We start from the raw sequence: 26,404 nt of genomic DNA on the forward strand, positions 1-26,404 counted from the left end.
TTTGAAAAAATGATTTTTTTCGTAAAAACTGAAGAAAAAAAAAGAAGATGAAGACTCTACTAAATTAGTGGACTACTGGTGCATTAGTTTAAATAAAAGAAAATATTTTGCAAAATATTTTTTTTAAGTAATTTTTTTTAATTCAGCATTAACCTAACGGTCAAAGGGCATAAGTGAACCAAACACGTGGATGGAGGGCTTTTTTTAGCCCAATAGATGGATGAAGGGTATTTTTAAACCTTTTCCAGTAGTTTAGGTGCATTTTGAACCCTTTCCGAAAGTAAAATTTTGAGTAGAACTTAGATACATATACCATTAAATTTTGTAAGATTAGCCCCCCGATAGAGCCAGGATTTTTTCTCGATATCCCATATGTTAAATGATATTACACTTAACCCAATCCAGTAGAGGGTTTTCCCATATGACTATACAACGTTATGCACGTACAGTTCTCAAGAACATGATAGCAAAATATGGTTTTTTTTTTTTTTTTTTTTTTTTTTTTTTTTTTTTTTTTAGCTACGGTAGCTGCAACTTGAATAATATTCAAAGGAAAAAAGGGGAGGAGCAGAAATTAACAGGCTAGTCCATATACTTTGTCTCGAGGACCATAACTATAAGGTGCATATTCCTATTGCCTTCAAGTAATAACCAAGGGGGAAAAGGGGGGGAGGGGAAAATTTATGCTTCTATATATATATGGGAGGTTTAACATCCATAGTTTGGAGATTGACGCACAAATTCAGAGATTTTATGTGCATCTCTGTTTGTGTTTTTTCTTAACAAAAATAAACATAATAAAAGATACCAATTGAAGAAAATCGGGAACGAATTTCATCTTGTGGTTGATTTTGACATGCAAGATTTTATATATATTAAGTATTAAAGATAGATAGATGGAAGTGATCCATGAGAAACTAGTATCAAATTAACTGCAGCATAAATACAGGATGAAGGATGGCAATATAGACTAGCATCACGTTGCAGAAGAGAATATGGCTACTATTCTAATTTCTAGGAAGAAGCTGCTTATTGGTCTTGTATTTACACTGAGTATTTATGTTGAACAGACAAAGCTAAAAATACGTAACTGGGACAATATCAACATATCTATGAGAAGTTCTTGGCGAGCATGTCTGACTTGTTGGCCATTGACTATTCTCTTGTACTTATTTGTTCTTTTTTTCCAAAACATTTTTGGTATGCAAGATGATTAGCTAACTTCTTCAGCATTCACATCTTTGGGTTGTCGCAGAGACCCAAGATTGGGATATGACATGCGAATAGAAAATATATTCATCTTTGGGTTGTCTTGAAGTTGATAAAAAAGTGTAGCCAATTAAACCAACCTTATTCAACTTCGTAAATAGCAAAAGAAAACTATCATTACCGCACCACTTCAATTTTATATCCCCCGCAAGATGTTGATGTGCAGGTTAAATTCTCAACTACTGAATATAAATAAGCAAGTTGGAATTTCAATTACTATGATTGTTGAAAAAAATCACGTTTCAAAAGATAACTGAAATTGGTCGACAACAAATCACAACTCAGCACTGCAAACAACTAATAACGGCTAGTCCAATAACCTTTATAGATATACCACTTATTTTCTCAGCGGAATAATTAACAATTTCATTACCATTTACTAAAATTCTTCCTCTTCCATAATCTACAGATCTAAACCTCAGTCAGCCATCGAGCGAGACTATTTTCATAGCGGGACGGTTACATATATAATTTTGTCAACAATAAAAGACTATACTACATATATTAGGTATATTTGTAATATTTAGCTCCCTAGTATAAATAACTCTTAATGCTCTCATTTTAGGGTTAGCTTATTTTGATATTGGGAATGAGAATCATTGAGAGTGTTTAGGATACACTCCTATGTTGGTTGATTACTTGTTAAGGTGAACTTACAAGGGGATTGCTTCCCTTTGAGGGCTGTTAATATAGTTTTGGGTCAATTAAGTCTTAAATTGATTGGGTATTTGTTTATTTCAAGTGTTTCTTTCAATTTCCTTAGTTGGTTCTCTACTAAATCTCTATCTTTCTATCATTTTATTCGTGTTCTTGTTATTTTGCTTCCACGTTCGTATCAAGTCACAAACAAAAAAAAAAAAAAAACTCAATCTCTACTAAATCTCTATCTTTCTATCATTTTATTCGTGTTCTTGTTATTTTGCTTCCGCGTTCGTATCAACTCACAAACAAAAAAAAACCTCAGTCACTGTTACGTCTGGAAAACTCGACAGTTAAGGATTAGGCCCAAAAAAATACCCAGCTACAAGTCTACAACTTGTGGATGAGCTCTATCACTTGGCTTGTGAAATATGGTCGTGTATAAGATTGAGAACCAACACTGTGAACCTTCTTTATACAACAGCTTCAACTTCTTGATTATGTAATTGTTGCCTCGCTAAAACTTTGATCAACTGTCATTAAAGTTTCCACGAGAAATTATAAACGTCCAAAAACCAACAGAAGAATACAAGCTACAACGATTATCACACATGGCCATTAGACACAGCTAATAAAGCTTTTGATCGTGGCTGCTAACATTCAGAAACAAATTTAATCAAAGATATAGTTAAGGACTCATGCTTGAATTGTCATTTGGAAAAGCATTCATCAGGCCTTGCTCATACTGTATCACAGCTGGTGAATTCACTACGCCAATGGCAGTTGCCTCTGATAATTCCATATGGTATTTTGCAACATACTGACAATAACTCAAAAAATCTGTAATTCAATATTGCCAAGGAACCTAAGTGGCATGGCCCTTTGCTAATAGGCTCCTTGAGATACCGGGCCCTTCTGCCGAGGTTGTTCAGGTGACAAATCAATTGCATCCTTCAGCATAATAGAGGTCTCTTAACATAGAGGTTTCCCTCCTGTTCTTCCTCTTACGGGATTTCAGATAGTTGCCGTTGCGGCCCTTTTTTATAGGCTGTGGGTATGCTAGAAGCGAAGTGTTCAGTTGCTACTCCTCAATACCGAATAAGCTGGAATCAGCTAGATCACTTCTGTATCATCATGTAAAAGTTAATCAAACCTACAAGTTGAACACTCAGTATCTGATCAACATAATTTTACCATCTAGCCAGCACATATTCCATTCACAATATATTTCAATCAATTCTCCATCCCAAATGGGTCGGACATATGACTCCTCAATATGCCTTTGAATGCAAATTAGGGGTTCAATAAGTAGGAACAAGTATCAACATTGGTTTCTGAAGTCCTAATGAAAAGAGACTTGAGCAGACACCGCACATGAAATGGTACACAATAAGATCAGACACTACAGGTAAAATCGTGTACAAATGCAACAAAAAAAGAGGGCAACATAGCTCAATGGAAATGGTAAGACCAAGGGATCCTCACACAAAGTTTCAGTTCAATTCTCACTGCCCCAATACCTAAAACCCCCAGAGTTTGGATTTCGATCATGACTCTAATATAAGCAAAAGAATATTCTTTCTTATGCACGAAATGCCATGTCTAACCATTACTTGTACAAATAACAATAGCGATATATTTACAAATGACAACAAAATTCTAGAATCATCACATTGATTGAGAACAAGTTCTTACAGATACCGTGGGAACTAAAAGGAATTCATCTCCAGGATATAACTTCTACTCTTGAGCAACCTCTCCACGGCTTCTCCATACACTGCATCATCCCCAAATGCCGCTAATGCCAATCCTACATCTCCATTTTGTTCCTCTACCTCACTCCTCTCACCATTACCCTGATTAATTGGCCGCACAACCACCAATGTTGCTCCTACCATTTTCGTGCCATCGGAGAGTTCCATTCTAGCTTCGTGCCTCATCCTCATTCGTACTGCTGGCACAGTCGTACGATTGCTCCGCCACCAAACACCAACGCCATTCCCACTGGTAGCACTATTCACCTCCGCTTCTTCTCCTTCGCCTTGGCTCTCTCTACATTCTCTCAATCCTTTCTTATCCATCACTACTTTACCTTCATCTTCTCTGTCTTTGATCACCAAATTCTCCAGCTCCTTGTGCTCGTTTACAACTTCCATCATCATGTAATGCCTTGCTGATGCTGCTATCAACGCGCTAATTGTCCAAACTACCCTCATTTTCAAACCTCCCCCAGCTCCTCCTCCTCCTCCGCCTAACTCTGCCTCTCCCCCGCCACCTTCCCCACCACGAAACCCTAAAATCACGCAGCTCTTTAGGGTTTTCCCAAACTCTGCCTTCCACTTAATTGTCGTGCCTTTCTCTAATCGGAGATCGCCGGACGGTAGCTCGATTTGAAGATTCCGGATCTTCTCGAACTCGCGCAGGATCTGGGCGGGTGAGTTTTGTGATCGGGTCGGGTTTGGGAGAGGCTTGCTTGGGGAAACGAGATGGTGAAGGGATTTGATGATGGATCTGAGGAAAGCAATGAAGAAGGAATCGTCTTCGTCGTCGGAATCGGTGGCGGAGATAACCCGGTCGACCCGGAGGAGGAGCGAATCGGCTTGAGGAACCAAAGAGTTGAACCGTTTGGAAACGGAGCGACATCGGATTAGGGTTTTGATGTCGGAGATTTGGTTGAAGATGAGGTTAATAAGCGGGTCGGGTATCCGATCGAACCCGTCAGAGTGATCCAATTCGAACTCCATAGCCGGCGTAATATTATTTTCTTCCGAAATGTTTTTTAAGAAATTAGGAGAAAGAGGAGTGGTTGGGTGTGTGGATATGAACGGGAAAGACAGAGAATTGGGTATTGGGCTCGGAAAATCGAGCTTTTAGAGGGGAGCGTATATTTTGACCGTTGACCTCAAATTGCAGTGGGGCCCTAATGACATTTCTCTTTCTTTTTAGCCTAATTGCCGGCTTTCGTCAGAAATTTAATAAATGGCGCCGTGGTTTGTTTTTCGTGCTACCGGAACACGCTTTGCAAACCCCGTCACATTTTCCATTGAACTTTGAAAAGGCAAAACGAAAAAGAGGAAAATAAAGGCAAATTTCTTTGAATCAATGGCACCATGTAATCATAAAATAATATCTGTCCATGCGTATTAAACCACATTAATTTGTTACTCTGTAATGATAAATTTATACATATTAATTAATTATAATTAAACACATATTGTGCATTTATTGGATTGTAATAACATTTCATGTTTCATATTATTACTAGTCTTTTAGGTTAACAATTTTGTAAATTGTAATAGTTGTATTTATTGGATCTTATAATATGGAGTTATGGACAACATTTTATTGTAGTAACTGTTGTTCAGAGTTTGATGGTTCAGATTTTCACTCAACTTAGGATAATTTGACATCAAAGTCATGTTATTTCTTTTTGTCTTTCAAAAATCAATTAACTTTAGATTGACCATTAAAGTCATATAATTTTCTTTCGCCTTTCAAAAATCATTCAACTTTATCTAGTTCACTTTAATGGTCTTTCTTGGTAGATTTTGTACTCTGCAGTGAGATTTAATGACATGAAAAAGAATTATTAAAATGCTAATTTAAAATCTAAACCATTTTAAAACAAAACACAATCGGTTACCTAATACTTGACTCAACTCACACATATCGATCGACTTTAACAGCTTCTCTGCTCCATATGCAATTATAGTTAATTTGAAAGTTTTGTACTTTTGGACAATGATTAAATTATTGAATTTTCCCATCTTAAATTTTATGTTATATTAAATTTAAAAGTTAAAATGAACTACTTATGGAAAAAAAATTGAACACAGCTAACGGAGGAGCAAGACAAACTTCTGAAAGTCAGCATTCAATAGATGATTATAAAGACACATGAAAAATTTCAAATCAATTCAATCGTTCTATTATTACTCAGGTTATCCTCTCAACTACTTAGAATTATAGTTCTCCCACCGAAAAATTCAATGATATTAATCATCATTGTAAAAGTTATTGTAAAAATCCAATGATACAATTCAAAATTCGTAAATTTGTTTAAAGTTAACAATACTTCTTGTAAAATTTAAGAGTCGTAAAGAATTCTCAGATATTTTTCAAAGGGTTTGCGATTTTTTCAAATATTTGAAAGATTTCATTGTTGTAAATTGGATGTAACGTAATTTTTGAGATGATAACTGAAAATTCCATGGTACAAATCATTATTCAAAAGTACAAAAGTTTTTGTTAACTATAATTGTCGACCCTTATATGTGGGACGGGTCATGTATTAGGTAAACGAGTGGTTTATGTCTTTAAATAGTCCAGGCTTTAAATTAGTATTTTAATAATTTATTCTTAAAATTAATTTTGTCATGTTACTAAATCTCAGCGTAAAGTACAAAATCTGGCAAGAATGACCATTTAAGTGAACTAGGTAAATTTAAATGATTTTTAAAGAAAAAAAGAAAATTATATGACTTTGATGGCCAATTATCCAAAGTTGAGTGGTTTTTAAAAAACAAAAAAGATATAACTTTGAGGGCCAATTTGCAAAAGTTAAGTGACCATCTAAGCTATTGACTCATGTTGTTAATAGTTAACAATGGGGCTATAGTTAACAATTCTAATAGTAAATTTATAATATTGCAACAATTGTGTTTTAGTATCAAATAAGTTGAGGTTGACTATCTAAATACTCACTAATCATGTCCTGCATTTAAATTCATTTCAGCCAAGTTTGCACAATGTAAAAGAAAATATGGAAAGTAGTAAAAAATATACATATTTTATACCGGTATAAAAATCTCGAATAGGACTAAAAGAGACTTCTAAAAAGTATATTACCTAACTAAATGTATTAACATGATTACATGATTGAAATATACTCCGAACTACTGCTCTACTACGTGTAAACAATAAATTTACGTCAAAAAATAAAATCAAAACCGTAAAATATTGCAACAATTGTAGTATTTGATTTCAAGTAATACAAGTGTTACAATCTCTATGATTCCTCTAATTCTACTTTTTCAATATAAATTCAAGGGTTTTTGAGCTTGATCTTGAATTTGAATTTGATTTATCCATCACGAACGCTTTGGTTGTTGTCACGAATCTTATCACGAACAAGTGGCCTTGATCTTGAATGTTTTGTATTTGATTTTACTTCGTTCTTGATCTTGAATACTTGAAATTTGTGTTGAAGTGCTTGAACACTTGTAGTTTGCAGAGAATTGTGGCCTTTGATTCATGAGCTCCCTTGTGTCTTCTTGTTATAACTTCTGGTTTCCCTTTTTTGAGTTGTGAAAACCCCTATTTGTAATTGTGGAAGGGAAGAGTTGTGATGAAAACCCCTATTTTTTTTTTTGCACCTCTTTCACTAAATCTGTATTAATCTCGACTCTCGAGAAATTGTAAGTTTATCTTATTTCATCTTAATACTTCATGATTTCGTGCTTATAATTTTTTTTAAAGGAATGCAGCAACCTGAAAAATGCAATGAATCTGGATTACGCAAGTGTTGTAGCGGAGGTAGCGAAGACATATCAAGGCTTGGATTGTGCCTAGTGTTTGTCTTGGATTTATTAGCCATACATGGTCCGTCATAAATTATTATTGTTATTGTTAATATTAAATAGTAAATGAGGCTGGCGTTGTAGATAAATACAAGGGACAGATTTGCCTAAATATGCATTTCCTTTGGCCCACTAATCCTGTTTCTTTTTCTTTTTGCTTCTAAAATCACGGGTGACGAATCTTTTAAGGGGGGAAAAACAGGCAAAATGATGATTTGCCCTGATTTTATGCAAACATTCACCTTCCAATATTACTTCTTCTTCCTTTTTTCTTTTCTTTTTTTCCAAAAAAGGTTCAACTTTATGTTGGGTTTTGTTAATAAAAACAAAAAAGATGTGAATGGAAAATGGTTGGAAAAGAAATAGAGGGAAATGAAATTTTAAATTAGTTCATTTTACAAAGTAATTTTGTCCCTCATTGAATAGGAAGAGGATAATTCTTGTGCTTACATATGGAAGCACTTCTTCTCAATGTTTTAAAAGAAGGGGGCGTGAAGCGAGGCGTTTTACCTCTGACGAGGCGAGGCGTAAGTCCTGAGACATGGGGCGCAAGTCCCTCGGATCTTTAAATTTTACTAATTTCAAGAATTTTAAGATAGTATAAAATAAAAAATAATAATAAAAATTAAATTAAAATCACAAAGTTATAACAAATAATCTATTTAAAATATTTATAAATTATAACTCAATTATGAATAATACAAAAAGTATGACATATATGATAATATGCAAATTAGCTGCAACGTCGTTACAACTCAAATATCAAAAGTAATGTATTCGATGCGAAATCTTATATGTATCTCTTAAGGAGTGATGAACCTTGAAAGAATTTCGATATTATAATTTGATTTTTTTAAAATACTCCTTTTATTTAATATGTTTTTTATTTGAAAGAGAATTATACAAAAATATAATTCACAATTTAAATATGATTCTCTTGCATCATTTATTTTTAAGTTTCAACAAGTTAATAAAGTGACACATAATTCACCATACTATATCATGATAACTAATTATTTGTAAATAGTTACTAGCTAATACCAAGCTATTAAATTAATAAGTATTGTATCTCGTAAACGTGAAAAAATTAATATTTAGGAAAATAATTATAAAAAAAATTATGGACTAATATAATAAATACTTTTAAATGAAAGATTTATTTAAAATCTACTATCATAGCAGTCTTAGTGCATAAAATACAATAATTTTATTTTAGTTATGACATAAAATACTCTCAACTTAATAATTTATGATTAAGAAAAAAATAATTTTGAATAGTCAACGATTTATTAAGAAAATTTGAGGATTTACAAGGTTAGTTACACACAATTGCATAAAGTTCTATTAGGCGAGCCCAGTACGCCGGGCGTTGGGCGTGTCTGGAGCGTAAGCCCCGACGGTCGAGGCGTAAGTCCCACGAACTAAGCCCCACACATAAGCCCAGGGGAATTTTACGAGTGCTCTGCCTCAGGGCGAGCCCCGGGCGAGTCCCAATTCTGCCTTTTAAAACAGAGCTTCTTCTAGCTCTTAAATAGTTGAGAAGAGAGAAAGCCTCGTGCCGTCGCCGTTGCTCGGCTCGGCTTCGGTCAATTGATATGATTTATAATTTTTTGGACTAAATTTATTTTCCTTTTCCATCATTTAATTCTTTTTTCTAATATTTTTTCGCGGAAAAATATGACTTTGGGAATTCGCCGGAATTATTTTCCAACGGTCGAGTTCGCGACCAAACATTCTATTCAACAGAAATTTAAATAATTTCTGCGGAATAGACACCTTATCAACGAACAAGCACCTTTGCATCTGTTAGGACTCAACCTTGTTGGATATAAATAGAGAGGCTTAACCTCTTTTTCCACCACCGAAATCTGAACATCTCCCCCCTCTATCTTCTGCATTCAGCATTCTGCGTTGTTTTTCAAAAGCAAAAACGTAAGCATTTTGTGTGATTTGCTCCGCCATTTGAGTTCGCCGAAGTTCTGTGATTTGAAGTGCCTCTATCACAGAATAGTTATTCCGTTCTATCATGGGAGAAATTAATTCGAAACCTTGGGTAGCTGTGAGGGGATTAAATTTCATAAGGACAGACAAGAAACTTGTGGGCTCGGAATTTTTCTGTTTTTTGTTTTCTTAAACTAACGTTTTCTGATTTTCTGATTTTGAATACAGTGTTGATAACAGTTTATCCCTTTATACATAGAGCCGTCAAAATGGGCTTGGCCCGTGAGGTCAGCCCAACCCAGCCCGCTATTTGGGTAGGGTTGGGCTAGGATTTTTTGAGCACATTTAAAACTGATGCTTATAAGCCCAGCCCAAGTCAGCCCGCTGGCTCTTGATGCTTGACTGGGCTGGGCCTGGGCCGGCCCGTGGGCCAAAAAATAATTAAATTCAAATTAATTACTATTAAATATTTAATATTTTAAAAAATTAAAAAGTAAAAAACTATTAACTATAATCCTCATTCCCCAACCCTAAATTACGCATTTACCTTTCCATATCAACTAGAATTTAGATTTTTGACACGCATGTAATATGACAAAATTAGTTTTTTTTTTGGCTTAATTAATAACGAACTCGAAAAGTCTTAGGTAGCCAATAAAATCTTTTTTTTCAAAAGAAAATTTTACTTTAAGTGGCCAATGATCAGTTTCGATTACTTTAATATATTATTAATATTTAAACTACTCTTCAGTATAGATAAAGATCAGTTTTAAATACACAAAAAACATTGACCACTAACAAATTTCAAGAATTTTAAAAATTTTATGGACTATAATGATGAAATCAACAAATGATGCTAATCCTACATCAAAACACCTCAGCATATAACTTATTAAAATAATCCTGAATCTGAGGAAAATGTAAGAAAGATATTAAGAAAATATTCATGTAACTTTAAAAAAGATGAGCAAGAGATATAGAGAATTTGCATTTCAATTACGAGATTTTTTGTCAGATATCAACCTTTTTGTACGCTCTAAGCAAATAGAAGTTGTTTACATGATTAATCGACTATGTCACAAAAAAATATTTAAGAATTTAAAGAAATCTTTTTTTTCTAAAAAAAAATTGAAGGGCCGGCCCGCCCAAGCCCGCGGCCCTCTTAGGGCTGGGCTGGCCATTTTAAGGCCCATTCATATGATGGGCCGGCCCGTCCTAGCCTGCCAAGATTAAAAGCCCATGAGGCTTGGGCTGGGTTAGGCTGGGCTGGGCTGACCCGTTTTGACAGCTCTATTTATACAGCTTGAAATCTTTTGGAGATTTTTTTGCGCAAGGAACGTACGAGAGGGTCTTTTGTAAAAAAGTTTCGGGAATAAGATTAAACTCGAAAAATAGTTTACGTCAAGAGTGGAGGGGGAAATTCCCTATATCTTGGAATAGAATTACTGAAAAGTCTTAAAACGAAGACAGATTTTCAGGTCATAAAGCATGTTCAACGATTCTTAAGGCTTACAATTTACAAAGGTGTTAATATTCTCATGACAGACAGATTGATATTATTGAATCAAGATTGACGGGATTATAATTCGACTACTCAATAATTTGTTTGGTCCATATTATTAAGCAACACGCCATGACAACCAAACACATCTAATTCAAGACCACTTCTCAAATAATTTTGTTCAAACTGGCTTAAAGAATATCCCCGATATATTTCTTCCATTTTTGTATTGTATTTTTTTAGCCATATTGAGTACTTTTTGCTTGGGTTTTCAAATAGCAGAATCAATTGGTTTGAATACACTCTTATATCGCATTTTAAATCAACTTGCGCTTAATCTATTGTCACCATTTCCTTGGTGATAATTATCCATCTAACTAACCTGTTAACTTTTGAACGAATAGGACAAATCACATAATATTGAACTTATTTTAACACACCAACTACAAGGCCACAACAATATTACCCTCCTAATTGCAAACCCCTCAAAGGAAAATAAATTTATTTTTATACTGTCACGATCCGGATTTCCACCATCGGGACCGTGATGGCGCCTAACATCGCACTCGCTAGGCAAGCCAACGTTAGAGTTTTATCCACCTTTTTTCTTTACATTTCATAGATTAAAATTTAACAGACTAAATCAAGTAGAAATAAATGCGGATATACGAAAATAACCTTTTGTCAATACCATAACTATTACTACTACCCAGAGTCTGGTGTCACAATCCACGAACATACTATGAATATCTACAAACATTGGTCTTAAAGAAACTACATCTGTTTCGAGGGAAAAGAAAACAAGAATGTAGAAACATAAAAGGGGACGTCAGGGCCTGCGGACGCCAGCAGGACTACCTTGGGTCTTCGAGATGATATATCTGCAACCGACCTCTCGATCAGCCACTACCAGCTCCAGAATCTGCACAAAAAGTGCAGAGTGCAGTATCAGTACAACCGACCCCATGTACTGGTAAGTGTCGAGCCTAACCTCGATGAGGTAGTGACGAGACTACGATGGCGCATTTACAATATAACCTGCATACAGTAGATAATAAAGCGAAAAGAAAGTACGGGACAAAATGAAACAGTGACCCTCAGAAAAAATGAATACGGAACTCAAATATCTTATCAGTACCCAGCTATAACCAATCCTTAAGCGAGTTACAAAACTACAGAATAAATTCACAGCAGAAGAAGAATACATAAACAACAAACTGATGCGGCGCGCATCCCGATCCCACCATATAATCAGTATCAATATGAACATTCACCCTTATTACTCCGTATCAATCCACCCTTATTACTCCTGTTGCGATGCGCAACCCGATCCCGCCGTACAATAATAATCCACCCTTATTACTCCTCAATATATCACCCTTATTCCTCCTGTTACGGCGCACAATCCGATCCTACCAGACAATCACATTTCACCCTTGTTCCTCCTCAATATATCACCCTTATTCCTCTTGTTACGGCGTGCAACCTGATCCCACCATATCATTACCAATCACACAATAAGAACAGGAATTTCACAATTTAGCTCAAACCCTCCACAATATTTAAGCCTCAAAGCAAAGCAAACAGAAGGCTATACAATTATGAAACTTCACTCAATTAATACTACACAGCGAGACCAACCAAAATATACCCTGAAACACAGATAAACCAACTTAAACCAATACAATGAAACTACGGAATAATTAATACCTTTAATAAAGAAAACAACATCTAGCAAGAAGCAATTAAACATGGAAGCACCAATAAGCATGGAGCAGTTAAGACAGGAAGACAATATATTAGGAACGGGGAAGGGAACATGCTAAACAGATAATTTGGCGGCGCATCGGTACTCGTCACCTCACCTATACGCCACAAACATGGATTTTCACATAGCAATTAATTGGGGATCCCTAATCCCTCGAGTCAAAGTTAGACACAACACTTACCTTGATCCACAGGCCATTCACCGCTCAATTACCGCATTTTCTCTAGATTCCACCTCCAATCTACTCGTATCTAGTCATAGTTAACTTAATAACATCAATTATCGCTAAAGAAATCAATTCAACTGCATAATTATAAGTTTCCCAACATTTTCCCCAAAAAGTCAAAAATCGACCCCGGGCCAGCTTGGTCAGAACTCGAGGTTCGGACCAAAATCCATTTACCCATTCACCCCCGAGACCAAATATATAATTAGTTCCGGAATCTGACCCTAAATCGAGACCTAAATTCCCAATTTAGAAAAACCCCCAATTCTTCCAAAAATCCCTAATTCTACCATGAAAGAACAAGATTTAGGGCTAGAAATCTAATGGGTGTTGATGGAAATTGAAGGAAATGAGTTAAAGAACACAAACCTATGATTTAGTGTTGAAATCCCTCTTCAAAAACCGCCCTAGGTCGAGTTATAGTGAAAGAGTTGTGAAGTTTTTGAAAAATCCCGTGTTGGTTCTGTTCTTAAAAGACTGGACAGGTCTTCATCGCGTTCGTGATAGACCTGTCACGATCACGATCCACAGCATCCTGAAAGGCCTTCGCGTTCGCGAAGAGTTGCACACGTTCGCGATGGTCTGTCCCCCCTGACCATCGCATTTGCGGGCCTAGGACCGCGTTCGCGTAGAACAACTCATTGAATTACCAGCCCACCTCCAATATACTACGCGTTCGCGTAAGGCCGGTCGCGTTCGCGAAGAGCTAACCCCCAAGTGCTCCGCGTTCGTGACCGAAGCCTCACGTTCGTGTAGGAGAAATCCCTCCCCAGCCAGCTTGCACTTCGCGATTGCGGGAGTTGCTTCGCGATCGCGGGAGTTGCTTCGCGAGCAACAAAACCCATTAGATTTTCTAAGTGCAAATCATCCCGTAGCCTATACGAAACTCACTCGAGCCCTCGGGGCTCCAAACCAAACATGCACACAAGTCTAAAACATCATACAAACTTGCTCGCGTGATCAAATCGCCAAAATAACTCCTAGAACTACGAATTTAGCACCAAATTGCATGAAATTTTCAAGAAAGTTTCAAAACATCTATTTTCTCAACCCAAGGTCCGAATCACGTCAAATCAGTCCCATTTCTCACCACATTTAACAGATAAGGTATAAATATCATAACAGACTTGTACCGGGCTCCGAAACCAAACTACGGTACCAACAAGATCAAATATCAACCAAATTCTTAAAACCCTTATAATTTCAGTTGATGTTCTAAACGTCAATACCACACAAGAGGGGGGTGATTTGTATGGTACTCAATTTTTGCTTAAACTGCTTCTGGAGGGACCTGGTTCTTCTAGGTGTACTTACTACTGCTGTTTGCGGAATTAAAAGTACATAAAATAAAGAACACAGAGATTTTACGTGGAAAACACCTGGCTCAAAAGGTGAAAAAACAATGACCTACTACTCAGTAGGATTTTCCCAAACTTCCACTAAAATCACTGAGCCAAAACTGCATTTACAAAACTCTTTGTAAACATAAGGATTAACTCTAATCCTGTTGTGGCAACCAACCTCTAACTGCTGCGACAACTTCAAGTTAACTCTAACTTGAATACTCAAATTACCTAATACAATTGCTTCTATGAAAGCTGAAAGGTACAATATGAACACCTACTACAATTGAACTAGAAATAAAGAAAGACACATAAAACTCTTTATGGAGCTGGTTCTTCAATCTGGTTCATGTAGCTTCGGGTTTGCACACTTGAATCACATACGAATTGCTTGCAAAAAGCGTTGCTATTTTGCTCCCAATTCACGTTTAGCTTCTGCATTTTTATGCAACACCTTTAATGTGAGAACATCCTGCAATTTATAGAGTTAGTAGATAAAGAGATAACTAGAGTTCTGATGCAACTCTTCCTTGGTGGAAGAGTTCTAGTTGATTTCAACTTCTAACTCCTTCCCTATCTTGAATTGTGTTCTCTTTGATTAAGGACTCCTTCTCCTTATCAATTATGCAACCTTTTCGATCAGGAGATATTAAATACACCAAGTTAAGCTTATCTCCATCACGTGCAACCCACATGCTCAAATCTGCCCGTTTTTGTGCACCTGAGGGATGGACCACTGGATGGACCTGGTTCATCATGAGTTCCTTTGTCAGTCATCAAAACTAACCTTTACTTGGGCCAACATCAGTTTTACAATTTTCATCAAAAATTCATTTCTCGGGCTAGGGGCCTCGGAATTCGATTTCGGGCATACACCCAGGTCCCATATTTTACTACGGACTGACCGGGATGTTAGAATACGGGTCCAGGTCCGTTTACCCAAAACGTTGACCGAAATCAACAAAAATCAACTTTTTAGGCCAAATATTATTATTTCATCAATTTTTCACATAAAAGCTTTCCGGATACACGCCGGACTGCGCACACAAATTGAGGAGGAATAAAATGAGGTTTTGAAGACCTCGGAACACATAATAGAGTTCTAAAACATAAGATGACCCTTTGGGTCATCACATTCTCCGCCTCTAAAATAATCGTTTGTCCTTAAACGGACATAGAAAAGTACTTGAGCCGGTGTGAAGATGGGGATATCTGCTCCGCATATCGAACTCGGACTCCCAGATTACCGCCTTAACAGGCTGACCTCTCCACTGCACATAAACCGAAGGATAACTTTTCAATCTCAACTGACCAACCTGCCGGTCTAGAATAGCTATCGGCTCTTCCTCGTAGGTCAAATCCTTGTCCAACTGGACAGTGCGGAAATCTAACACGTGGGATGGATCGTCGTGATACTTTCGAAGCATGGACACATGAAACACTAGATGCACCGCTGATAAACCTAGGGGAAACGCAAGTTTGTATGCCACCTCTCCCACTCGATCAAGAATCTCAAAAGGCCCAATGAACCTAGGGCTTAACTGCCCTTCTTTCCGAACCTCATTACGCCCTTCATGGGCGATACACGATGCAAAACTCTCTCTCCGACCATGAATGCCACATCACGAACCTTACGATCGGCATAACTCTTCTGCCTAGAATAAGCTGTACGAAGTCTATCCTGAATGATCTTAACCTTATCCAAGGCATCTTGCACTAAATCTGTACCCAACAACCGAGCCTCCCCCGGCTCAAACCACCCAACCAGTGATCGACACCGTCTACCATATAATGCTTCGTAGGGAGCCATTTAGATGCTCGACTGATAGCTGTTGTTGTAGGAAAACTCCGATAACGGCAAGAACTGATCCCACGAACCTCCAAAGTTAATGACACAGGCGCCGAGCATATCCTCCAAGATCTGAATAGTACGCTCGGACTGTCCATCTGTCTGAGGATGAAATGCTGTGCTCAACTCGACCCACGTACCCAACTCATGCTGTACTGCCCTTGAGAAATGTAAGGTAAACTACGTACCTTAATCAGAAATGATAGACACGGTCACACCATGAAGACGAACGATCTCACGGATATAGATCTCTGCCAACCGCTCCGAAGAATAGGAAACTGCCACAGGAATCAAATATGCTGACTTGGTCATTCTATCCACAATATCCCAAATCGCATCGAACTTCCTCTAAGTCCGTGGGAGTCCAACAACGAAATCCATGGTGATACGCTCCCACTTCCACTCAGGAATCTCTATCTTCTGAAGCAAACCACCAGGCCTCTGATGCTCGTACTTTACTTGCTGACAATTCAGACACCGAGCTACATATGCAACTATATCCTTCTTCATTCTCCTCCAACAGTAATGCTACCGCAAGTCCTGCCCATACTGGCTGATTTCCTACTCAAAGCATTGGCCACCGCATTGGCCTTCCCGGGATGATACAAGATGGTGATATCATAGTCTTTCAATAGCTCCAACCACTTTCTTTGCCTTAAATTGAGCTCCTTCTGCTTGAACAAATACTGCAAACTCTTATGATCCGTGAACACCTCACACGACACGCCATATAAATAGTGCCTCCAAATCTTCAACGCGTGAACAATGGCTGCCAATTCTATGTCATGAACTGGATAATTCTTCTCGTGAACCTTCAGCTGCCGCGAAGCATATGCAATAACCTTGCCACCCTGCATCAATACCGCACCAAGTCCAATATGAGATGCGTCACAATATACTGTATAGGGCCCTAAAACTGTGGGCAACACCAACACCGATGCCGTAGTTAAAGCTGTCTTGAGCTTCTGAAAGCTCGCTTCATACTCGTCCGACCATCTGGACATGGTACCCTTCTGAGTCAACCTGGTCAACGGGGCTGCTATAGATGAAAACTCCTCCACAAATCGATGGTAATAACCCTCCAATCCCAAGAAACTACGGATCTCTATGGCTGAAGTAGGTCTAAGCCAATTCTGAATGGCCTCAATCTTCTTAGGATCCACCTGAATACCCTCTGATGATACAACGTGACCCAAGAAAGCAACTGAACTTAGCCAAAATTCACATTTCGAAAACTTAGCATATAACTGGCTGTCCCTCAGAGTCTGAAGAACGATCCGAAAATGCTGCTCATGCTCATCTTGGCTGCGGGAGTAGATTATGATATCATCAATAAAAACAATCACAAAAGAATCGAGATAGGGCTTGAACACCCGGTTCATAAAATCCATAAATGTTGCTGGGGCATTTGTCAGCCCAAATGACATCACTAGAAACTCATAATGCCTATATCAAGTTCGAAAAGCTATCTTAGGGACATCGGATGCCCTAATCCTCAACTGATGGTAGCCAGACCTCGAAACGATCTTTGAAAACACCTTGGCACCCTGAAGTTGATCAAATAAGTCATTAGTCCTCGGCAATGGATACTTATTCTTGATGGTGACTTTGTTCAACTGCCGATAGTCTATGCACATTCTCATCGATCCATCCTTCTTCTTCACAAACAACACTGGCGCACCCCAAGGCGAGACACTAGGTCTAATAAAGCCCTTATCAAGCAAATCTTGCAACTGCTTCTTCAATTCTTTCAACTCTGGCAGGGCCATGCGGTATGGCGAAATTGAAATGGGCTAAGTGCCCGGAACCAAATCAATACAGAAGTCAATATCCCTGTCGGGTCGCATCCCCGATAGGACTGCAGGAAATACCTTAGAAAACTCCTGAACAACTGGTACAAAATCCATGGAAGGAAGCTTCGCACTAGAATCACGAACATAAGACAAATAAGTCAAACACTTGTTCTCAACCATACGCCGAGCCTTCATATAAGAGATAAGCCTGCTGGTAGAATGACCAGGAGTCCCTCTCCACTCTACACAAAGATAAAGAAAATCATACATAATATCTCTTGACTGCATCAGAATTGATAGCCATTTCTACACATTTTCCTTCCACGTCCGTTAGATATAAAGCGCCATTGGACAAAACTCTGGTTACAACAAATGGCCCTTGCCAGTTTGGGGCGAACTTTCCTTTTGCCTCAGCCCAATGAGGTAAGATACGTCTGAGCACCAACTGTCCTACTTCGAACTTCCGCGGACGCACTTTCTTGTTATATGCTCTTGCCATTCTTCGTTGGTACAATTGACCGTGACACACTGCTGCCAGTCGCTTCTCATCAATCAAACTTAGTTGTTCTAGGCGGGCTTTAACCCATTCATCATCATCAATCTCTGCCTCTGCGATGATTCGGAGAGATGGGATTTCAACCTCTGCGGGTATTACTGCTTCGATTCCATACACCAATGAGTAGGGAGTCGCTCCTACTGAAGTGCGGACAGTAGTGCGATAGCCTAACAAAGCAAAAGGTAACTTTTCATGCCATTGCCTTGACCCTTCTACCATTTTCCGAAGTATTTTCTTGATATTCTTGTTAGCTGCTTCGACTGCCCCATTTGCCTTAGGACGATATGGAGTGGAATTGCGGTGCATGATCTTAAACTGTTGACATGTCTCGGCCATCAAATGACTATTGAGATTGGCACCATTATCTGTGATGATTACCTTCGGGATCCCAAACCGGCATATGATATGTGAATGCACGAAATCGACAACTGCCTTCTTAGTCACGGATTTGAAGGTTTTTGCCTCCACCCATTTAGTGAAATAATCAATAGCTACCAAAATGAATCTATGCCCATTTGAGGCTGCTGGCTCAATTGGACCAATAACATCCATTTCCCAGGCAACAAACGGCCATGGTGCTGACATTGTATGCAATTTAGATGGTGGAGAATGAATCAAATCTCCGTGTATCTGACATTGATGACATTTGCGCACGAAGCTGATGCAATCCCGTTCCATAGTAAGCCAATAATAACCTGCTCGAAGGATCTTCTTTGCCAATATGTATCCACTCATATGAGGTCCACAAACTCCCGCATGTACCTCAGCCATGATAACTGTAGCCTGTCTGGCATCTATGCATCTCAATAACCCAAGATCTGGAGTTCTCTTGTACAATACTCCTCCACTGAAGAAAAATCCGCTTGCCAAGCGTCGAATTGCTCTCTTTTGATCCCCTGTAGCTTGTGTTGGGTATACTCCCATCCGGAGGTATTCCTTTATATCATGGAACCATGGCTCACCATCAAACTCTTCCTCCACCACGTTACAATAGGCATGCTGATCTCGAACCTGAATCTGTAACGGATCCACGTAAGCCTTGTCCGGGTGATGCAACATCGACGCCAAAGTGGCCAAAGCGTCGGCAACCTCATTGTGCATCCTTGGAATGTGTTTGAAATCTATTGATTGAAACCGCTGACGAAGTTCATGCAAACACTGCCTGTATGGTATGAGCTTCAAATCTCGTGTCTCCCACTCCCCCTGAATCTGGTGTACAAGAAGGTCCGAGTCACCCATGACCAAGATTTCCTGGACACCCATGTCTATAGCCAACCTCAATCCCAGGATACATGCTTCGTACTCAGCCATGTTGTTGGTGCAGTAGAAACGAAGTTGAGCAGTGACGGGGTAGTGTTGCCCTGTCTCAGAAATCAGTACTGCTCCTATTCCGACACCCTTGGCATTGGCAGCTCCATCAAAGAACAGTTTCCATCCAGGCTTCTCGACCTGTTCTAATTCTTCAACATGCATTATCTCCTCGTCCGGGAAGTATGTTTTCAAAGGCTCATATTCATCATCAACGGGATTCTCAGCTAGATGATCAGCCAACGCTTGTGCTTTCATTGCAGTCCGAGTCACGTAGACAATATCAAATTTCGTAAGTAAGATTTGCCATTTTGCTAGCCTCCCTGTGGGCATGGGCTTTTGAAATATATACTTCAATGGGTCCAACCGAGAGATGAGATAGGTAGTATATGCTGACAAGTAATGTTTCAACTTTTGCGCTACCCAGGTTAAAGCACAACACGTCCTCTCGAGTTGAGTGTATTTTACCTCATATGATGTGAACTTCTTGCTGAGGTAGTAAATCGCCTGCTCTTTCCTTCCTGTGATGTCATGCTGCCCCAGTACACAACCAAAAGAATTGTCCAACACAGTCAGGTAAAGGATCAAGGGCCTTCCTGGCTCTGGCGGGACCACACAGGTGGACTAGCCAAATACTTCTTAATCTTGTCAAATGCTGCTTGACATTCGTCTGTCCATCTGACCGCAGCATCTTTCTTTAACAGCTTGAAAATGGGCTCACAAGTAGTTATAAGCTGGGCAATGAACCTGCTGATATAATTCAACCTTCCAAGCAAACTCATCACATCTTTCTTGTTCCTTGGTAGCGGTAGCTCCTGGATGGCTTTAATCTTAGACGGGTCTAATTCAATACCACGCCGACTCACCACAAATCCCAACAACTTCCCCGACGAGACTCCAAACACACCCTTTGCTGGATTAAGCTTGAGGTTGTACCTGCGGAGTCTCTGGAAGAATTTCCTCAAATCCCTAACATGGTCACATTGTTTCCTCGACTTTATGATCACGTCATCCACATAGACCTCGATTTCCTGATGTATCATGTCATGGAACATGGTAGTCATTTCCCTCATATATGTTGCCCCTGCGTTCTTCAAACCAAATGGCATGACCCTGTAGCAATACGTTCCCCAAGGCATGATGATTGCCGTCTTTTCCGCATCCTCCTCATCCATCAAAATCTGGTGATAGCCCGCATAACAATCCATGAAGGAACCAATCTCATGTTTGGCACAATTGTCAATCAATATATGGATGTTTGGGAGTGGGAAATTGACCTTCGGGCTTGCCTTATTGAGATCACGGTAATCAACACATACTCTGGTCTTCCCATCTTTCTTTGGTACTGGCACCACATTAGCTAACCGTATGACCTTTGCCTCAAATTACTTAGTAAACTCTTCCTTAATCTTCACACTGATATCTGTTTTGAATTTCCTCAACCTCTGCTTGACAGGGGGGCATTCCGGATAAATGGGCAATTTGTGGACCACCAGATCGGTGCTTAGACCCGGCATATCATCATATGACCATGCGAACACATCTTTGTACTCAAACAACAATTTAATTATCTCCTCCCTGAGTGGGGCTTCCAAATGGACACTTATTTTTGTTTCTCGAACATTTTCTCGATCCCCTAGATTGATTGCCTCTGTGTCATTCAAGTTAGGTCTGGGTTTTTGCTCAAATTGATATAACTCTTTACTGATTTCTTCCAAAGCTTCCTTGTCATCGTATTCTCCCTCGCCATCACACTCAATTTCTTGTATTACTATTTCATATGGATTATCAAGACTATGCCGGAGACTCCTCATGCATGACACATCATTGAAACCAGCATAAAAGGGACTGTACAAGAGAGAAAAGAAAACAAAATAGAGGCTATCAGGAGTGAAGAGGGAAGGAAATTGCATTTCATTAAAATTGTAAAATAACAAAGTTTAATTCATCCAAATGGACGGAACATAGAAATCTGAATTACAACCCTGGAAATAATCCAGATCTAATACTCAAAGGAAAATCCAAAGCTAACTACCAAGACTCCTTCCGAGTTGGAAGAGGAGTAGCTTCCCAGTTATTGAGCTTGGCCTGAGACCCCACGAATTGCACATCAACTTTACTCGGACCTTCGCCTGGTTCCACCATATTCACTTCATCGAACACCCGTTCAAACTTTTCGATCAGTTCTTTGTCTAGGTTTTATCACCTATAGAATTTGGTAGTGCTGTTGCTGGGCGTTGTTTAGTACCAAGCCGGACGAAGGAACGGGAAAGGCGAGGAATGGGTTTTGGTAGGGTCCACACTCTCTTTTTCATCTTTTTGGCTCTCCTTATGTCAGCAGCAGTGGGTTGGAAGCCTAACCCGAAAGTGTCCAGATTTCCGGGAAGAGATACTGGCTGTATGATTCCCTGCAGTGAAGCGCCCAACCCCTTTCCAGGCAAGAATCCATTCCTTATCATCTCTGAAGCTACCATAACAGACGCGGCAGCTATCTTGGGCATAGGAACACACTCCCCTTCCGAGAATTTATCAACTGACACTGCGTCCATGACTTGGTACACCCACGGACCTTTGTCACTTTCAACTTCCTCGAAGGATGTAATAGCATTACAAGAATTGTCCTCTCCATGGACCACGATCTCTTGCCGATCCCATTCAAATTTAACCATTTGATGCAAAGTAGATGGTACCGCCTTTGCGGCATGAATCCAGGGCCGTCCCAATAAAAGATTGTAGGANTGGGCGCCTGATTGCTGAAGCTTGAAAGTATTCCCTTGTTTTCCAGGTGGGCTCTTGATTGGTGATCTTGAAAAGTATTCCCTTGTTCTCCAGGTGGGCTCCTGACTGCAACAAAACAAACAAACAAAGAAAATTTTGTGCCCCAGTTGGTGGCTGGGTACAACATGTTATCAAATATTAAAAANCCGCTGAAATTTGAAATATATGCCTCTATTCTCCAGGCGGGCTCCTGATTGCTGACGCTTGAAAAGTATTCCCTTGTTCTCCAGGTGGGCTCCTGACTGCAACGCTTGGAAGGTATTCCCTTGTTCTCCAGGTGGGCTCCTGACTGCAACAAAACAAACAAAGAAAATTTTCTGCTCCAGTTTGGTGGCTGAGCACAGCATGTTATCAAATATTAAAAATTAAAAGCTAAAATTTAAATTGTACTTCCCTTGTTCTCCAGGTGGGCGCCTGACTGCTGAAACTTGAAAAGTATTCCCTTGTTCTCCAGGTGGGCGCCTGATTGCTGAACTTGAAATGTATTCCCTTGTTCTTCAGGTGGGCGCCTGACTGCGACAAAATAAACAAACAAAGAAAATTTTCTGCCCTTGTTCCAATCAAAGAAAAATTTGTTTATGTAAAATGGTGGTTAGCTGCTGGCATTCTTGTTGGCCATGCTCCCGCTTCCGACTTTGCTCTGACTTGCTTCTTTGGACTTGCTTTGACTTGCCACGATTTCCCAATTGACTTTCAACCCTCTGATCTTGATGACCCACATGTTTTACCTCGTATTACTGTTTGGTGTTTCTGTTCCCTTCTTGTGAACCTTGCTTCTCCCTCACAACCATCTGATTATTCCACTGATTTTCATTGGTCCTTCATGTTTTACTCTCTTTTGACACGTCCCCACCTTGTTGTGCCATCTAACTGGGAAGTTGGTAGTTAGCTTTGACATCCTTCTTTTGTTTTTGAATAGAACTGACACTAAAACATCTTATAGACAGACTTCAAGAGAATCAAATGCAATGACCTCGAAGGTTTTGAGGATAGAAAAACTCTGAAAACGAATGAGTTGTAATGAAGAGAAAAAGGACGGGACTTATCTGAGCGGGAAGGCTGATTCCATTGATCGTGCCATGCATTTTGGATTCCATCCTAGTCTATCCAACCAATCAATTGTCAATTACCACATTTGTTGTCTCATACTTTCACGCCCGACTCTCACCAAATCCAAACCTTGCTTGTTTTGCCATGTTTCAAACACCTTTCAACCACAGACTTCTTTCATTTGCCCAACTGAAAAACTCACTTTCGCCTTACAGTGCCCGTGAGGGTTTTCACCAATAAGACTCTCTTATTTTTAATATCTCTCAAACTCACCTCGCCTTACGGTGCCCGTGAGGGTTTTCACCAATAAGACTCTCTCATTTTCATTTCTCTCAACTCACATCGCCCTATGGTGCCCGTGAGGGTTTTCACCGATAAGACTCTCTCATTTCATCATTTTCCTTCTGTCACCAGAGTGTTGTATCCAATATAAGTCGCTTTACCTGCCCGTATTGACATTTCTTGAAATTGATCAGAAGGTCTTTCTTTGGACCGTAATGTGGCTTTTGGATGGGTTTTAGAAAGAAAGGTATAAAAGCTCAAAATAATTCAAATGTGGGTTCAACATTACAACTTTCGGAATCATATCTCTTGCAACAACCATAACTTCTGCCCCAGTTTCCTTCTTGGGGATTCTTGGATTTTTCTTCTGTTGTGACTGAACCTCAGTGAGGCTGCCTACGTACCCTTTCGGGATCAAGTCGAACGTAGTTCAGGGCATAAGATCGCTTCATCGTTGCGATGTTTCTTTTCTACTATTCTTCTTTTCTTTTTCCTTTCCTTCTTTTCTTTTCTTTTGTTGTTTTTTTTTCTTTTTTTTTTTTTTTTTTTTCCTTTTTCTTTTTTTTTTTTTTTCTTTTCCCCACTTGATTTCCCCGTCAATTCTCAAGTTTTGTTGTTGATTCCGAAAGAGGGATACGAAAGAAAATATAATAAGGCTCAAAGGGATAACAAAGGATAAAGTGTTTGGATAGCAGAACAAAATGCCTTCATCATTTCAATCTCAACACATGCCAAATACAATCAGGTACACAAAGATAAAGAAATCATACATAATATCTCTTGACTGCATCAGAATTGATAGCCATTTCTACACATTTTCCTTCCACGTCCGTTAGATATAAAGCGCCATTGGACAAAACTCTGGTTACAACAAATGGCCCCTGCCAGTTTGGGGCGAACTTTCCTTTTGCCTCAGCTCAATGAGGTAGGATACGTCTCAGCACCAACTGTCCTACTTCGAACTTCCGCGGACGCACTTTCTTGTTATATGCTCTTGTAATTCTCTGTTGGTACAATTGACCGTGACACACTGCTGCCAGTCGCTTCTCATCAATCAAACTTAGTTGTTCCAGGCGGGCTTTAACCCATTCATCATCATCAATCTCTGCCTCTGCGATGATTCCCAGGGACGGGATTTTAACCTCTGTGGGTATTACTGCTTCGGTTCCATACACCAATGAGTAGGGAGTCGCTCCTACTGAAGTGCGGACAGTAGTGCGATAGCCTAACAAGGCAAAAGGTAACTTTTCATGCCATTGTCTTGACCCTTCTACCATTTTCCGAAGTATTTTCTTGATATTCTTGTTAGCTGCTTCGACTGCCCCATTTGCCTTGGGACGATATGGGGTGGAATTGCGGTGCATGATCTTAAACTGCTGACATGTCTCGGCCATCAAATGACTATTGAGATTAGCACCATTATCTGTGATGATTACCTTCGGGATCCCAAACCGGCATATGATATTTGAATGTACGAAATCGACAACTGCCTTCTTAGTCACGGATTTGAAGGTTTTTGCCTCCACCCATTTAGTGAAATAATCAATAGCTACCAAAATGAATCTATGCCCATTTGAGGCTGCTGGCTCAATCGGACCAATAACATCCATTCCCCAGGCAACGAATGGCCATGGTGCTGACATTGTATGCAATTCAAATGGCGGAGAATGAATCAAATCTCCGTGTATCTGACATTGATGACATTTGCGCACGAAACTGATGCAATCCCGTTCCATAGTAAGCCAAAAATAACCTGCTCAGAGGATCTTCTTTGCCAATATATATCCGCTCATATGAGGTCCACAAACTCCCGCATGTACCTCAGCCATGATAACTGTAGCCTGTTTGGCATCTATGCATCTCAATAACCCAAGATCTGGAGTTCTCTTGTACAATACTCCTCCACTGAAGAAAAATCCGCTTGCCAAGCGTCGAATTGCTCTCTTTTGATCCCCTGTAGCTTGTGTCGGGTATACTCCCATCCGGAGATATTCTTTTATATCATGGAACCATGGCTCACCATCAAACTCTTCCTCCACCACATTACAATAGGCATGCTGATCTCGAACCTGAATCTGTAACGGATCCACGTAAGCCTTGTCCGGATGATGCAACATTGACGCCAAAGTGGCCAAAGCGTCGGCAACCTCATTGTGCATCCTTGGAATGTGTTTGAAATCTATTGATTGAAACTGTTGATGAAGTTCATGCAAACACTGCCGGTATGGTATGAGCTTCAAATCTCGTGTCTCCCACTCTCCTTGAATCTGGTGTACAAGAAGGTCCGAGTCACCCATGACCAAGATTTCCTGGACACCCATGTCTATAGCCAACCTCAATCCCAGGATACATGCTTCGTACTCAGCCATGTTGTTGGTACAATAGAACGAAGTTGAGCAGTGACGGGGTAATGTTGCCCTGTCTCAGAAATCAGTACTGCTCCTATTCCGACACCTTGGCATTGGCAGCTCCATCAAAGAAAGTTTCCATCTAGGCTTCTCGACCTGTCCTAATTCTCAACG

The 26,404-nt window shown here is 39.4% G+C and overlaps 1 protein-coding gene across 6 annotated transcripts; it reads right to left on the reverse strand.

The window, feature by feature from the left end:
- Positions 1–2,368: 2,368 nt before the first annotated feature.
- LOC109207318 (F-box protein At1g78100) lies at positions 2,369–4,907 on the reverse strand. 6 transcript variants are annotated; one of them, XM_019370219.1, is made up of 2 exons: positions 3,610–4,907; positions 2,369–3,029 (listed from the first exon to the last, which is right to left on the reverse strand). In XM_019370219.1, exon 1 carries the CDS (start codon positions 4,650–4,652, stop codon positions 3,618–3,620), a length of 1,035 nt encoding a protein of 344 aa, XP_019225764.1. In that variant the 5' UTR covers positions 4,653–4,907; the 3' UTR covers positions 2,369–3,029; positions 3,610–3,617. The 6 variants fall into 6 exon arrangements, with proteins under 6 accessions (XP_019225764.1, XP_019225762.1, XP_019225761.1 ...); XM_019370217.1 differs by having other exon boundaries at positions 2,369–3,032; XM_019370216.1 differs by having other exon boundaries at positions 2,369–3,061.
- Positions 4,908–26,404: the final 21,497 nt, after the last annotated feature.

Source organism: Nicotiana attenuata, unplaced genomic scaffold (assembly GCF_001879085.1).
Source record: "Nicotiana attenuata strain UT unplaced genomic scaffold, NIATTr2, whole genome shotgun sequence".
NCBI lineage: Eukaryota > Viridiplantae > Streptophyta > Magnoliopsida > Solanales > Solanaceae > Nicotiana > Nicotiana attenuata.

Coding starts and splice junctions, on each gene's coding strand:
- LOC109207318 (XM_019370219.1), bottom strand. CDS start 4,652: ATGGAGTTCGAATTGGATCACTCTGACGGGTTCGATCGGATACCCGAC.